The sequence below is a fragment of the Nesoenas mayeri genome (genome assembly GCF_963082525.1).
Source record: "Nesoenas mayeri genome assembly, chromosome: 4".
Taxonomy (NCBI): domain Eukaryota; kingdom Metazoa; phylum Chordata; class Aves; order Columbiformes; family Columbidae; genus Nesoenas; species Nesoenas mayeri.
Genome location: NC_137540.1, coordinates 31,716,253 through 31,733,736, shown reverse-complemented (window position 1 = coordinate 31,733,736; position 17,484 = coordinate 31,716,253). Strand labels below are relative to the sequence as shown.

The window sequence follows — 17,484 nt, the reverse complement described above, 5'->3', positions numbered from 1 at the left end:
CAGAAAGCCTTCTCCAGACACAGGTACACATTCATAAAACATGCTATAAATTCTTCAGTGAGGTTAAAGACAGCCACAAACAGCAAATGTTCTGTTTTACTATTTTTTGGCCAGCAGTTCCCAGTCTGTCCAATTGCCAGCAATGGACTTTGCAACAGGCAAAGAGTTCCTGAATCCAAGAAATTGAAAGCACAATCCGTTGAAAGCACAATCACCCAAGTTAGTTTTCTGTACTGTTCCACAGGATTCACTTTGACATCAAAAAAGGAACAGACCAGCACAAAGGCTTGAGTCTTAGCAAGAATCTTACAAACACACACACTGGCCTTTATCCATGTTTTCTGTCACAAGGCATTTCATTTTGTAGTGTAACTTCTTAAAAATTTTTGGTTTTTGGTGATATTCTGTATCACAAATACGCAAAGATTTGCTGTTACGCTCATATTCCATCACAGTAGCTTCAAATACATTCAAATTCATAAAAAAGGATTTAGACCAGAACACAACTACTTGCCCTTTTCCAACAGCATGCTGTACTTTAACGAGCACATGATGTTGCTTATCAGCAATGTAACTGTTCTAAGGAGTTTCATGACAGAGACATCCAGTGCTTGAACAAGTGTTCACATTCAAAGATTCAAAAAAAACCTCTCCTTTATTTCAGTAACGGCTTCAGTATTTTACCAATTGCAGTCCGGTTTGCATCTTTCAGTTTAAGAGAGGCCTTTTCTGCTGTTCCCTGCTCCTTTGGTGCAGGCTCTACTTTAGTGCTGACAGCCTCTCCCTGCAGGATGCTTCTTCCAACCACTCTGGCACTATTTGCTCTCTTTAAGGTACCCACACTGTTCTCCTTTGGAGTGGGATCATCAGAGGTTGCTGCTGGCTTCGCTTTAGGCAGCCTCTGGGACACAGACCTTGTGATGGTTGGAGGTTTGGAGGAGCTGGATAGATCCACTTTTGCACGCTTTGAAGAAGAAGCCACTGTATTCCTTGCAAAGCTTGGGACAACAGATGGTGTTTTGGGGACATTGACTGTGGCAACCTTGGTCTCATCTGTCGGGGTCTGGGGTTTTGCACTGGAGCGACAGGTCTTAATTTCATCTGTCTTTGATTTGACATTACTCCTAATGGGTTTAGAGATCGGCTTCTTGAGAGAGACTCTGTCCCTCTCAAAATGTGCACTGCTCGAAGTGACAGTGCCTCTCTGTAACCTTGGCTCTTCTACTGACACGCTGTGCCTGTACGGACTTCTTGGCAGCGTGTCTGTTGTGCCTCGGACAGAGCTGCGACGGGACAGCCGACTTTCCACTGCACTAGTTTCACGAAGAGCTGGCTTGGCTTCCGGCTTTTTCATGCTGCTTGGTGCTCTGTTTGACCGAGAAATAGGCACCACTTTCCTCATACTTTCATTCTCAGAGGCATTCAAAGTTCTTACGGGTCTGGAAGGAGCTGTGTGGTTAGGGCGAGTGCCACTGGATTTTGAGGAGCTTGGAGATCTATCTTTTACAGAGTTTCTCTTTGGTCCTGTTTGGTCTTTATTTTTTATGGTCTTTTCTTTAGGAAGGCTCTGCTTGCTACTGGCGTCATCCTTATCATTTGCCAAAGTGTGAAGAGACAGATCCTTGCCAGACGCAGAATTCAGGTTTGAGAAGAATGTTCTAGCCCTGTATTGCGGATCATTCCCAGAAGAGCGTGCTTTGCCAGCCTCACTTCTTATTTCATTGCCTGTTGATTTAAAATCATTTCCCTCTTCAGAGTCCAATGTCAAAGAACAATCAGTCGTTGTATCTGACACGTAGAACATCGGCCCATCTTCCCTGCTTCCCGAAACACTTGTATCCACAGACATGGGGCTGCTGCTGGGCTCTGAAGCTTCACTCCTGCAGCCCACCGCCTTGGCTTTATGGTCATGGGCATTTCTGGAAGTTCTGCAAGCTGGAGGCAGGTCGTCATCGGCAGTGCTAAGGGAATGAAAGCTTAGATCATCTAGAGTCTCCACGTCTGTTCCACCAGCATCCTCTAAATATATTACAGGTGTATCCTCTGTAGGCTTTGGTCCTTGAATATCAAACTTACGTAACCCTTTAACAAGTTCATGCTCTTCAATTGCAAGGGCCAGAGCGTTTATATCTGTGGACTCCTCGCAGGACACACTGGAAGCGTGCATCTTGTAGTCAGTGCTTCTCTGTGAGTAACGGGCACCAGGACCAGTTGAGCCACCAAAGCGACTGGGCTGAGCTGGAGGCACCTGCAGTAGGCCACCACTTTTCACTTTGGTTTCAGCCTGTTGGTGCAAGTGCAAGGTATTTAAGTTGAGATCTCTCGTTTCTTTGGATTCAGTCCAGGCGACGTTGGGTCTTGCTTGTCGGGTGTTTGTGCGGGGAAGGCTGTTAAACTTGTTTGGATCCTCATCTTTTGAGATTTCCAGGAAACTCTGCAACTCCCTGTCTGCAGTAATCCCCAGGGAAAGTCGAGAACGTCTAGAATTGGGGTTTCTGTACAAAGGGCTTTGAGGTCTCTGCTGCAAGAAGGGAAGAAATTCTTCAAGTCCTTTTTTGGCCAACATCTCCACATCATTTTCACTGCTGCTCCGCCCAAAGCTCCCAAGCTCTCCAGCTGCCCAGGATCGACGCTTCTCCTCCAGCTCCTTTTGCCTTTGCAGACTATGAAGTTCCTGGATCTCTCGTTCCTTGTTTTCCTGATGAGAAAAAGCATGAACACATGTCTCAGAGGACAGTGGCCTATGCATGAGAACAAGTCACACTCATTTAACCTTCCGTTTACTTTTTCCCATGGAAGTTAGCTCCTACTCCTATCACCTACCCCCAACCCCCAATACATATACGCACACACACACAAAATCACCATGGCAACCAGAGCCTGAAACCATTAACTGTATGGAGAGCAGTTCCATGCATAATTAATGCTGGTGATGCATCATCTGGTCAGCATAAGAAAAAAAAAAAGCACAAGTCCTTGTGAGAGCAAGAACATGACCTATCAAACCCAACTAGATGTCAACTCCAGCCAAAGAGTTCCTGCTATAAGATGGAGATCTTCAAGTCCACACTACATTTAAAGTTGGCAGTTTTATCAGGTGAGGAAACCTTCACCTAATCATTGCATACATACTTTAAGACAAACTCATCTGATGAGCTTACAGCCAGTGTGTTCCTTCCATTCTCCCTTATCACAATTGCAATTGTGCCTCAGCAAGTGCAGTTTCTACAGGGTGCTACAACTCAAACATTACTGATTGGAAATTTTATGAAAAGATGTTCCTCAATTGTATATGAAATATATATGAAATTGTATATGAAAGCAAGCAGAAAAGTCTACACAATGCCTCATGATCAATACTTAGACCAACTGACCCCACTCAAGGACCTCATTCCAGTTTTGGATCTTGTTTGTATTCACTGTTGTCTTCAAAAACCGGCAACTATTGCATAGAAGTTGCCCAGGGCAGGCTGGAGATTTTGGCAGCTAGGCTGAGGGGTTTGAGCTCAGGAAACCAAAGAAATAGTTTATATTTGAAAGGTAACACAGTAATACCTTTTTACTAAAATCATTAGCAGTGGATTACTATGAATATCAACATTTTAACTGTCACCCCTAGGCTTCAGATTCAATCTAGCTGAACCTTTGGTTGAACTTTCCAGGTTGTTTCCTGAAATGGAGAACATGGTTTTCTAGAGCCAGTATAGCTGTAGCAAAAGAAAGAAGGGGGAGGCTAGTCTTGACAGAGGATTCAAAAATTACATGATTTTCCTGCATGTTGTTAAATCTGTTCTAAGCAATGTCACACTGTTTAAATAAGCACACCTATATTTGTTTGAAGCACTATCTAGTTTGATCTTCCCGTGGTTGTGACAACAGAAGAGCTGCACAACTAGAAAAGCTTTCAGTAAACAAAAGCCTAATGCTGAAGCTCTTTTTGATGAATGGGTTAATCTGCACCTCTTAAATTGGATTTGAGACTACACCAGGCTCTGAAAGATAAAATGCATTAGAGGCCTAAGAAACCCAAACAGCTAAGAAAGGCAAAAGGGAAAAAAAAAACACCTTGTATTTCAGGAGAAATGTCTGTGGCAGGAAGCTTGCCTTCACAGGTATGGAGTTACAGAATGAAATCTTGCCTAATGCTAAAGCTCAGCTTTAAATATCCCATTGTAAAGAGAAATGGTTAAAAATAGTTGTAGATATTATTATCACATTCCATATTGGACATAGAACATTTTAACCTTACCCAAAACATGTTTCAGAAGATTTTATTCAAATTAGTAATCTATTCTAAGCACATGCAGACATGTTACAAGAATTGCAAAAAATGTGCACGTGGCCATTATGGTACGAACCATTATTTTAGACTGCAGGCTAAACATTTGTTTGTTAATGAAGGTTAACGCTCACAAAATACTTCGTAAGCAAATCTCCTCAATATTTACAAACAAGAGACTAATTTTTGATTTTTAGAGTGTAGCTAATTATCACAGAGAGGAAGGAAGATCCCCATTGGATCTCAAAGTAGCTATCCAACAGCCACTTGTAATGTGTGACTATAAATTAAATGCCCAATCTCAAATAACTGAACATATATGCATGAAGTTACCTCTCACTAAAATGCCTGCAATAGTTACCACCATTTCGTTCTATCTGTTTGTATAATGTTCAAAGCCATGCACAAATACATGCTATCTGTGGTGGTAAAGGGTAGATAAACTAATGGCACACCAGGCATGCTAGCTGAACATCCTGTCAGCTTGCTATAAATCAAGATTGTTCTCTTTTCTGAACTAAAGCTCTTATACAAAGTGCTGTCAAATGCAGATTACATAAGGCAGCAAAATAAAGAAATGTGTGGATTCACCTAATTAATGCTATTTATAAAGGCCTAAAAAAAAATATTTGTAATGATAGGCAGACTTTGCTGAACCAAAACTGGAACAAATACCGACACTGCTCCTTCATCTTATTATACTTCTTGAATTATTTGGGACCAATTCAGGGTGCTTAACAAATGAATCGTCACACAGGAAATGAGGTATCTTTGTACTGTAGGCTTGTTTAATTTCTTGAGCTTTTGTCCACAAAAAGCATTTAAAAGACCAAATGGTAGAGTGATGGACTAGATGACTTTTGAAATTCCCTGCCAACCCAAAGTATTCATGATTCTATAAGTAGAAGACACAGTCCTTGCTTTACTTGGCAAAGTGTCTAGTCATGCAAAGGAGGGCAGTGGAGAGTCTGAGCCAGTGCTGATTCAGGCTGGTACATCCATGTAATGTGGTGCAACATCTCAAGGCCTTTCCAGTGATCCAGCCGTACCAGTCCAGGGCCTGAACAGTGAGGACTTGTCAGAAAGTCTGCACCACCTGTTTCACTGCTCAGCTTAGCAACCACCGACCTCCTCACTGACAGAGAGGGAGGGAGCCCACCCACGGGCAGGCCAAGAGGCTGCCCTGACGTGTCACCTCGCTGCCCTAGTCAGCCTGCAGCTGAAGATACAGAGCAGCGGGACTGCACACAGGGCTGGGCAGAACAACCATTTCCCCTGTGGCTTTTGCATAGAAGAGAGTGGTTTGTTGGAGCTATTTGAGCAAATATATCAAATACCACATGATATAAAACATCCCTTAAGCAGAAAAAACAACTGAATTTATGTGAGCCAATATTTCAAATGCATGAGAATCTCATTCAGTGCTCTTACCTTAACAGCCTTGTCAAATCTTATGCAGAAGTCCCTAAATATCTGGAAACATTCATCCAACTTCATGGTTTCTCTGTCTTCACAGAAAAAGTCAATGAGAGCGTTTCCCTCCTTTTGTAATTCTCGTTTCTGGTGTTCAAGCTCCTTTAGATGTCTTACAGCAAACTGTAGTAAAACATATACATGGCATGTACCAGGCAGAAAAAATAAGGTCACAACAGGTCATGTATATATTAGGAACCTATGAAATTCATGTTCCAAACCAGGAGTTGTTACAGAGCCTGGGACAGTGACAGACCATGTTGGAGCCCCCTGAAAGCTCCACATGCCTTATTTTCCCATTCTCCCTGCCACTTTCAGCTAAGCATAAATGGATTAATTCCTCCACCCTAGTTCCGCTCCTCCCCCCCCCCCAAAATATGCGGATATATTCATGGATATATATCACAGAATCGACTCCTTCATAAGTTGTCCCTAGACCACAATAAAAAAAAAAAAGTTTTTCATGCCAGAAGAGTAAGGAACTGCTGCATCCCCAGCCATTCACTCCCATCTTTGCATAATCCTCGATCTGACACCATAGATTGCTCAAAGTAATCTGGGGAAAAAAGTTAATTTTCAGACAAACCTGTTCTCTAACACTGTCTAACTCACGATCACCTAAATACTTTTGATACTTCAGCACCGGGGTGGGAATAGGCAGCTGGAAGCACTGGTGAACATTTAGGCCAAACCTGCTGCCACAAAATTACTTGGCAAATTATGCCAGTAGGGTAGAAACAAATCTTACTTGTTAGTCTTTAAAAAAAAAATAAATAAAAAGGCACTTAATAAAAAGCTGGATTGAAGATAAACTGGACAATTGATAAAGGCATACATAGAAAATTAGTTCCTCCCACATATTTCAGTAATTTTTTCATGAAGATGAGATAAGGAAAGCTGAGTTTTAAATCAGTTTGGTTATCATCTGTAATTTAGAAACAAAAACCGGAACTGTTTATGTAAGGTATGCATTTGTAAAATGAATTTTTTCCCAACATTTCTTTTGGAATGTGTCCTAAACAAGGTTGTAGTGTTACATAAAACCAGCTATTAAATTAAAAAAAAAAACCAAACAAACATGTTAGAACATAACATTAAAGAGTCTGGGTGCAATGGATAAAAGCCAGTAATAAGGAGTGAACAAGGACAGGTATTTTAATCTTAACCCACCCTTTCTTCATCAACTTCTCATCTCCTGAAAAACTGCAGGGACTATTAACTACATTTGCAAGTTGAAAATCAGGGCGGGTTAAGTTCCAGATCAACATCTGCTTTCTTACTTTTAATAATTATCTATAGCATGAAACAGAAAAAACATTTCATTGAAGTATAATATGTATTTCTCCAGGCATCACCACATACTCAGAAAATACCAAGAACTCTGCTTCAAAGTTAAATGCTATGCACATTCATGTCTATAAGGTCACTGCAGTACTAAAAAAGAAAAGGAAAATCCCCCCAGAAGTAATGGTGTGGCTCAGAATAATACACTCTGCGGTAGGGTAAACTAGTAGATAAAACAGTCCCTTAGCCTTCCAGCTTCCAATAATATCTCTTCAGTCACCCAGCAATCAGGATTCATATGCATAGCACAGCCTCAGCTAAAACTGACACGCTCCTGTATAACATAACATGCAGATACTATATTTTGGGCAACTCTGAAGTACAAAACCAGAGACCAATCCAAATTGTCTTACAGGGGGTGTTTTAAAAATATGGACCCAATTTGAAATCACTGTAGCTTGGAAACTGGGTCTATCTTTTTGAAACATCCTGTATTTTAACTCCTGATGTTCATCAGTCATTTCACAGGTATTAAACATGCCTGCCTAGCAAGCCTCAGGCAATGTACACTCAATATCCCTCCCTGTAAAAACACAGTCCTTCCAACTCTCTTAATCGACAAACAGTGTGTAGTAGGAACAGCTTTGTACAACTGATAGGGTAGACATTAAAACAACGCTTCTGCTTATTAACATGTCCACGCAGATTACACTGAGCTGAGGAATGCTCCTATGTTCAAGGCAGCAGTAAGGCATTAACAAAGATATCCTACAAACCTGGAGAAAGCTTTCCATCTGGTGAAAGAGTTTTGGGTCCCGCCGAACACTGTCTTTAACAGATCTTGCCTTGAAAGACAGCGACTGGAGCTCTGCTTCTACACTATCAATGGATAACCTAAAACAGCATACACAGAAAATGTTTATTGAGGGGGAAGGAGCTGGCCACAGGTTAGGCACAATATGCTTCAAAATGTTTAACATTAGGTGCAACCTGGCTATCAAACAAGACCTGCCTGTTCAGGAAATCTTTTCAGAGTAGACAGCAAAAGTCAGGAGAGAGATAAGCACACTTCTTCTTATATGCAACCTGAAAAGATTCCCATAAGGTGTGGTTTCACGATTGGCTCCAGCCAGCCCCACCCAACCTGATCACCAGAAAGGGTAATGCTGCCCTGCTTCTGACCAGGTGCTCCTTTCCTTTCCCTGGTGCCTGTGCTAGCACTCATTTTCTAGATGGCCAGACATATCTCTGTACTGAAAATTAATCTAGGAAAAGGAAAATACAATTTTGTTCCAGACGGATCATTTGCTTGGTACAGCTGATTACGTGACTGTTCTGAGTGCAGTGGCTGGCACAAAAAGGGGGTCACAAGGGACTGTCAGCCAGGACCACCTGTTTTGGAAGTAGCATTTGGCATCATTAAATTGCATATTACATTCTTCTAAGCAGTCACAGCAATGCACCCTACACAGTCTCAAGCCAGCACTTACACAACATTTCATCCACCTAACGCATACCAGCAGCAGAGCTGCTCCTGCAGAAAGGTAACTCAGAAATTGAAGACCACATCTGATGTAATTTAAGCTTTATCCTGGAAGTCCCATGTTCCATACAATGGGAGCTCCCACCCAAATCTCTTAGTCACTTTGAGGGTAAATGCTTCTAAATCACAAGAGAACTGAGCTTTGCCTAGGAATCGAAGCACTACAGTTTCCAAAATGATAAAAATTAACAACTGAACACATGCTCCTCACTAAGGTCATTTCACCAACAGCATGGCTTTAAAACAGTAAAGCTGAAGAGTTTGTGGCAGACTGACTGAAGTGCACATGGGAGTGGCTGGTGACAGCATGAGTAAGTTTGCCAGTGCGCACATAAATGAATATTATGTGTACTGGTTTTTTTCTGCTTACTTCACCTGCAAAGGTTAGTTCCCTGTTCTGGCAGATACAAATAAGAAAAGCAGTAGGAGACACAGGCCATATTTTTCTGCCTGTGAAGGAGGAAGAGGATGGCCTACAAGTAAAGAATGCATGACAATAAAAAATAAAGAACATAATGGTAGTGGTTTTAACATGCTCTAATTGGACCTTGTACGTGACAGTTGTCTCTAATAAAGATCTTCCTCATGCCCAATGGTGAAACATGTATTTCATTTTGTTTCATTTTCACATACAGAGTGCATTCCCTGAATAGATTTCAGCACGAGTTACAGCAGAACATTTTCAGCATTAACAAATGTGATTAAAGAACAAAATGGTTAGAAAAAAATATCACCAGATTTGGGATTCTGCCTGTTCCCCTGCTGTTTGCCAGGGGGCTTGGATGCCGAGGGAAATTACATTCCTCAGCAGGCCACATGGCAGACTGCCAAAAAGGTGTGTGGGTTGGATGGCAGAGAGCCACACAGGTGGTCCCTCAAACATTTTCTGATTAACTCCATGGCCACTCCTTTCCTCAGAAGACTTCAGAGTCCTTTGCAGACGTTACTTAACCCTACATCAGATCTAAGAGATTTCATCCATTTTACAGCTGGAAAAAGAATGTAAATATGTTGCCCAAATCTCAAGAGTAAGGAAGTAGCAAAACTGGGAATAGAACTCCAGCATTGCTGGCTTCTAGTTTGGGGTTTTAGATCGCACTGTCTCACAAAAGCAAGTACAGTTATCACGGTACGAATCAGATTCAGTTATGCAGCTAGAGACTTTAATATGAAAACAATACAGAGCCCCAAACCCATCAGATTTTCCATCCGAGACAGAAATGTAAAAGCAAATGAAATATCAAAAAGCAACTAACAGAAGCCAGAGCCAGTACTGGTACTAGATTTCGAAAAGTATTGTAGCCTGCTCAGAGACAGATGAAAATTGGTTTAAGGAAAAACAGCAACATGCTTTTAGTTCAGTCCCTCACAAGTAACACACATACATTTGTATTTGACAGAGACTAAACTGACAAAACCTATGGAGATCATCTCATAAAATACCTCACACCTGAAGGCACATTGCAGGCATACTTCTGCTAGCAAATAGAAATGAAGCCCTCAAAGCTATAGTAAACATTTATAAATATCTCAGGTTTTGTGCCAAGACTTCTCTGAATGAATAAGCTTCATTGTTTCACAAATAAGAAAATTCCAAGTCACAGTCTAATCGTAAGTTCTTGGTTTTCTTTTGACTTACCTGGCAGCATCATGAACATCCCTAATTTTTTCAGAAAAGTTGAGAAGAGCAGCATCTTTCTTTTGGGCTTCCTGAAACAAACAGAACAAAACCAAAACACACACAATCCATTAACATTCCACCACCAGGCCAAAGTCCCTAAGTCCAGCAGTTCTGAAGGCTCTGGGAAGGCACTTAAAGGTTTCTCTACTGCACTGTTTTTCTTCTTGTTCAATCCTAACACAACTGAGTGGAGGACACCCCTTAACAAAAGGCAGGGATCAGAACTGGAAACTTTAAACAACAGCTTCCATTTTGCAGTGTACAATAATAGCTGCTTCTGCCAGTGAACACAAGCCACATGTATTAATAGGGGATGTCAGGGAAAGAACAATTTACTGATGCCCATTGTTTGAGCAGATACGATGTTTCCTGCGCAAACATCAATTAATACCCTATGGTTGGCTGACTGGAAATCTGTTAAGCCAGTTTGTACACAGATAACCAAAGTCACATATAGAAGCATTTAAATTCTCTCCCTTCTAAAATCAGAAAGTTTTAAAGAAAAGAAAAATAACTTGAGAAAAGTCTGTAGTTGCTTTAAAAATACATTTCAGTCACTAAGGGAGACAAAAAAAAACCCCCACCTCTACCAAAAACATTACTCAAAAGATTAAACAGGAAGACTGAAAGAATATTTATCAAAATAAGCCACTTCCACAATGTAAGAATTCAGGAAAGTAAAAGAACAGCTACAATGGGGAAATTACACAAAGGCAAGCTTTTACATGGGTAGGATGACCAGACATAGGTAAACTGGTGAATTTTGTGGCAGGGGAACAAAGGTGAAGATCAGGATCAAAGCTGCAAGAAAGCTGCTTCTTCTGAGGCACATGGCCCTTTATATTATCTATCATCTATGGCTCTACATTTGTAGCAGTTGCTTATACCAGCAAAACAGTTTTTCTATACCAGAGCAACAAAATGCAGCAGACTCATCCCAGGTTTGTTCGCTTTTGTGTCCGCCAGCTTCAGCAGTGACGACAGTTTAAATCCAACAGCATTGCCGGCATAACCTCCCTAAAAAGGAAACGAGCAAACAGCTGAGGCATGACATCAATGAACTGCAAAACTAACAAGGAAGTTTGGTCAATCACCCACTTCCATTTTGGACGTCACTTACTGCATTCATAATATTCCCAGCCTGAAGGACCAAGTGCAATATGGAATGCAGCTCCTCACAGGTCATTAATTCTATAAGGAACAAGAAAATTGCAGTCTGACAATTGTTTGTTTAGAAATATACACAGTTACCAAGCTCCTCTTCACCTCAAGCTTTTATAGGTGAAATTTGTCATTTTAACACGAAACAACAACAAACTGAAAAAGTGGTAGGAGAAAAAAAAGGTACTATATAATTCAAATTCACAAACACGGTTGACAAACCTCAAGTATATGTTCACAGTAAGTGTGGTATTTCCAAAGCAACCCACAGCAGCTAACAAAACATTTGGGGTCTAATCTTGCAATGTGCAAAGTGTTTCATGCAAGTGGTTAGGTTATCCTCACCACCTACTAATTCCAGTATGAGGCAAGTGTTCTGCACCCTGCAGAATCTATTTGCCATCTGCCAGGACCGGACTTTTGAACAATTATTCTTTTTTTGGGAGACTTAGCCATCAGGCCTGAAAAGATAACAGCAATGTTTAAATTTTCCTTGCCCATCCCACTCACACTATGAATCATCATTTTATTTCTGTATGATCACCCACTCAGAGCAGCATTTATTTTACTTCAGTCACACCAAAGATGATTTAGCACAAAGTTATATTCAGTGTGATGCAAAGAGCCAAATAGAAAAGCTTTAAGAGGCAGCTTTATTCCATCACAGAAGCCTGTTTGGTACATATTTCCATTTTTTGCAAAATGCACGGTAGTGCTCTGTCTGAATTCATAAACCTTTTCACCCAGCCACATATGAACACAAAATATATGTACTTAAAAGTCACCAGAGGGACTGCTTTATAAATAAAATACAGAAATTCAGAACAGTAAAGAGTTAATAAATTAGTATTATATAAGTGGCACAGCAAACCAAATAACTCCAAATTTGCAAGTGCCCATATGGCAAGAAAAATAACGTGAGCTGATTTTAATGTAAGGTACTGTATTTTACACTGATGAACATAACACAAGGTGGAATTCTTTTGACTGCAGTGTAAATACTTTAAAAAATATTTTATCATAGAATAGAATCATAGAATCATTTTGGATGGAAGAGACCTTTAAGATCATCAAGTCCAACCATAACCTAACTTAACTCTAGCACTAAACCATGTACCTAAGAACCTCACCATTGCATCTTCTAAACACTTCCAGCAATGGTGACTCCACGACTTCCCTGGGCAGCCTGTTCCAATGCCTGACAACCCTTTCCGTGAAGAATTTTTTCCTAATATCCAATCTAAACATCTCCTGCCGCAACCTGAAGCCATTTCCTCTTGTCCTATCACTTGCTACTTGGGAGAAGAGACCAACACCCTCCATGCTACAGCCTCCTTTCAGGTAGCTGTAGACAGCGATAATGTTCCCCCTCAGCCTCCTTTTCTCCAGGCTGAACAGCCCCAGTTCCGTCAGCCGCTCCTCATCAGACTTGTGCTCCAGACCCCTCACCAGCTTTGCTGCCCTTCTCTGAACTCTCTCCAGCACCTCAGTGTCTTTCCTGAAGTGAGCAGCCCAAAACTGAACACAGGATTCGAGGTGTGGCCTCACCAGTGCCAAGTGCAGGGGGATGATCACTTTTCTAGTCCCGCTGGCCACACTATTCTTGATGCATGCCAGGATGCTCTTGGCCTTTTTGGCCACCTGGGCACACTGCTGGAAGTGTTTGCTTCGAAGTTCACATTCTGTAATTTACCCTGCATTTAACTGCTCAACACAATCCACTAATCTATCATTTTGGAAGCAGACAGCCCTTGTATCTCTGGATTTCAGTATTACCAGCCTAAAAACATAGAACTAATAAAATAAACCTTTGATCTAACAAGCTATAGGTGAGGAAGCAATAAGGAAGAAAGAGGAGAGAATACAAAGGAGGATACCACATTTCATAAGGCCAAGAGAAGAAGGCAGCTTCTAAAGATTTTGCATAGCAAGAGCCTGCTCAGCGTCACTATGAGAGACATCCATTTGCAGGCTAGATGAGAATCCACTGGGCTATTTAGACCATCCTAACCCTTAGTGATTATTGGCGTTAGAATTTAAGTAAATATTCTGTCAGCTTAATTACAAGGAAAGAAACATAGGAGATGGGAATAGAAAAGGAGACCTAATTCCTAAACAACTCTGGGCTATCAACAAACCCCGAAGTGAAAACACCAAATGGAGAAGAGCACATGACACAAGTGGACTGAAAACAGGAAAGCTCAGTCAGTCTGATTTGCATGACTGGCCTGATGCAGGAGCTGGAGACCAAAGTGTCTCCTCTGGAGGGAATGAATTCATCAGTTCCCAGATGTCCTGAGTGAAGGACATGAAGGACAACAGGACGTGGCTGCTTTGATACATAACATATTCGCTCACATATGTTTGTTGCTCAAAACACAAAGAATAATGACTTGAAAGAGATCCCAATGGAAGGCCAAACTCAAACAGCAGCCTAAGCTAAGCCACATTTTTCTGAGTCAAGAAGGATGAGTTTAATCCCCACTGGTGGGAAAAACTCACCAGGCTTTTCTACCTTTCCTTTCACTAAGAACGGCTATTCTAAGTCCTGGTGCTCACAGCTGGGTATTTTCACTACTATGCCTTTTTATACCACTAGAAGCAGTCTAAACAGTACTCCAATAGTGCATCAAAAAAATTGCCAGCATGAAATAGGAATTTCATATTGAGGAACAGGACAAAAAGGCACTCAAGGCATTTGAGAAGGTCAGCATTAACATTTAACTGAAACCAGGAAATTAACTGTTTTCCTGCACAGTAGAAGACACCAGATTACCTTACGAATAACCAGCTGCAGCATTTCAAAACTTGTGAAATGCAGAGAACAAGAGAAATGTACAGAAACATAGAGAACAAAAACAGGAAGAAAAAAAATAAAGAAATAGCGATAGTATTAAGTGTCTACAGTAAAGATTCTAGGCCATCAATACTACTGCCTCTAAAAGCAATGGCATACAGAGAAATCTGGAAACTATACAGTGACTTTCTCCATGGTTCTCTGAAAATGAGCAGAGAGGTTTAACAACCGCATTCAATCAGGGAGACAGTGATGCATGAATGAGTAAACTGTACTTGCAAGACAATTTAACCAAATTTGGCCATGGATGCCTTTGCTTCTGTTGGTTTTGGACACGCTGCTTGTAGGCTTTGGTCATAAACTCATTGCTAGTATGTCCAAAGCGTCCAGATTTTTTATTTTGGAAGCAAAGATTTGCCAGGCACACCCTGATGGCATTTGTCAGAGGGGAGTTAGCTTCCTTTTAATAGCTAAGGTACCTGAAATTCAAGCTCTAGTCTTCATAAAGCAGACTAATTAACATGCTAACAAAACCAAGAGTATTATGCATGTCCCAACATGCTTAATTACCTTTTGTTGCCCGTCTTATAATTTTCATGTCATTCTGTAGAGAAGCACAGGAGGGTGAGAACTCCCTCTCTAACACCATGGCTTCAATCCTAAGAGCATAGCTGCAGCATACAAACAAACAGGTTTAGATCCGACAGTCAAAAGAGAACATTTATCATAAACAGAATAAACCTACTATCTCCTTACTTTGGCACCTGGATTAGTAAATACATGAAGGAATCAGCTTGAGACAGTTTTGATACATCTCCATCAAAGGCTTTTAATTTCTTTACCTAGAAAAGAGAAAAAAACACTAGCAAAGAATTTTATCAAAGATCAAGATTAACTTGACTTTGGAAGGAAACACCTTGAAAAGCAGTGAATTTAACAGAAGGCATTAGAGTCCACTTGGTGACGGAATGGCTACACTGTCCAAGCTCCTGTCATTTCCACACACCCCTATCACAAAAAAATAAAACTATCACTCCTCTCCCAACCACCTAGCTACACAGTCCACTGGAAAAAAATATGATGCCATCATTCTGATTGGTGATTCTGATTTCTGATCAATGACTTCTAATGTCCAATTCATTGTTCTGATTTTTGATCAATGATTGTTCTCACCACTGTTTTCTTTCCAGCCAGTCAACTTACTGTTTCTAGGTGGTCGGCCAGGAAATAGCTGCTTATGTGATGGTCTGAAAAATGATCCTTGACTCTTCAACAACAGTGATAGCTGTTAGGCATAGCTTAAAGTTCCAGTGTAGGACTGCCTAGATCTCTTTCACACAATGCAGCTAAGGTTTTAAGTTATGGGGGGGATTGGTTTGGTTTTGGTTTTTGTTTTGTTTTTTTCCTCTAAAACTCTCTTAAGGGGTAAACTTCATGCTCTTGAGTTTTTACCTTTTTTCTTCCACACGAAACATTTTAAACATAAATGCAGTCTCGCATTTTAAAATATCTGCTGTCAGTGCTCTGAGAACATCATTTACATGCAAAAGAAATATCACTGCATTAATTATGTCGATCTTCCCAGCTCCACCAAAATCCGTATATTTGCATGATCTGGAAGCCACTGATCTGCCCACATACTTACTATTTGTTTATATAGAAGAACTGGAAAATACATGCACATTTGTTTAAGTGTAACTGGAATTCCTTTCACATCTTCCAACACACCAAGTGTGTCCAAAAGCAGAGCTCACCCTCAATTTCTCTATTTCTTCATTCAACCAACAAGTTCACACCCAATTATCAGTTGCATGTTTCCACTGACTTACAAACCAGCCCATCATCTTTCCTTTATATAACATTACACTTAAAGCCCATTCACAACCACATTTACACAAGATGGTCTTCACTTTTAGAAAGCATATTAAACTATCCTGGAGAGAGGAACACTACATGCAGGGCATCAATAGCTATCAGGTTGCCATGATTTCCCAAGATATCCACACCATGCTACAAATTAATCACTTAAGCTATTTTGGTGCTTTCACAGCAAAAAAATAACTCATTTGTAATGGAAGATAACATATGCTATGCTAAATCAGGGATTTAAAATAAGTTCTGGACTAGCAGAAGAAAAGGATTATTTTAACAGCTTTGTTCTGCTTTATTCCCACTTTTTTTTTCCACATTATAAAAAAATTAGAATTGCTGAGAGCACAGGAAGAGAAAATAAAAATTACAAATTAAACACAGAATAGAAAAACCTCTCGTTTATCAAATTAAAAAGCAAACAAAACAAAACAAAAAACCCCACACACACACACACACAAATATCCACTTACGGCTGAGAAAGAGAATTCTAATCAAAGAGCAATTTTTATTCACGATATCTAACTCCATTTCCTAACCCACTGCCCCCTTTAATTCAGGACACTCGGACAAAAGCTCCTTCTAAAGATAAACAGCATACCCACTTTTTTTGAGGCCTGAGAAAACTCCTAATTTACAGAGTCACTCAAGAAGTCTGCCAACAAAAAACAGGAAAGACCAGACTTGACATTCCTGGTATTTCTAAGATGTTAAACGAGCAAGAAACACAACCAAAATAAACACTTTTTCCTCCGTCATAAAGTGGGGAGTGTGAGATACCTACTCAGTTAGTCTGTGCAGTTGTCCTTTAATCTAGGTTCCAAAAAAATAGTGGCTGCAACTTGAACAACAAAAATTGCAAATTTTCCAGCCTCACTTCAGAATATTGCAAATATCAAAGTTTGCCTGAAAAGGCTACAGGCATTCAGACCTGAGGTTCAGGGAGGGGGAGAAGAACAAAAAACCTTGCCCAAATCACCAAAATCACGGTCATGTAAACCACAGGCACATATAGGAGGATGCAATCTTAAGATCTAAATGCACAAAATGTGAACAATGATGTCCTGAGATACAGGAATATTAACTTATATTTACTATACTTAAATACTATATTTAAATATACTTTTGACAGTAACTAGCAATCAATGTTATTTATCTGGAATGTTAATCTTACAGAAAATGGATTAAATCCTCTTTCTTCTACCTTATAATATTAGGAAAAATGCCTAGTTCTACCTTATAATATTAGGAAAAATGCCTGGAATGGTACAAAGGAGTACTGAATCCAAGAATTCATCCAGATGAGGAACCTTCCTGCATGTACATAGCAGAGGGCATTGACGAGGCTGCCTTCTGATGGGTGGGATGGGGTGTGAATGCCATAGCACAAAAAGCTT

General features: G+C 40.4%; 1 protein-coding gene across 1 annotated transcript in view; it reads right to left on the bottom strand.

Moving 5' to 3' along the window:
- Window positions 1-655: 655 nt before the first annotated feature.
- The window catches only part of FHDC1 (FH2 domain containing 1), a gene marked incomplete at both ends in the record, with an annotated part of 30,921 nt that continues 14,092 nt past the window's right edge, over window positions 656-17,484 (bottom strand). Inside the window, 8 exons of the mRNA XM_080344002.1 lie at window positions 656-2,698; window positions 5,711-5,875; window positions 7,813-7,930; window positions 10,219-10,289; window positions 11,170-11,277; window positions 11,381-11,451; window positions 14,789-14,889; window positions 14,975-15,060. Of these exons, the coding sequence (XP_080200128.1) occupies window positions 656-2,698; window positions 5,711-5,875; window positions 7,813-7,930; window positions 10,219-10,289; window positions 11,170-11,277; window positions 11,381-11,451; window positions 14,789-14,889; window positions 14,975-15,060 (2,763 nt within the window). The remainder of the gene's footprint in view (window positions 2,699-5,710; window positions 5,876-7,812; window positions 7,931-10,218; window positions 10,290-11,169; window positions 11,278-11,380; window positions 11,452-14,788; window positions 14,890-14,974; window positions 15,061-17,484) is intronic.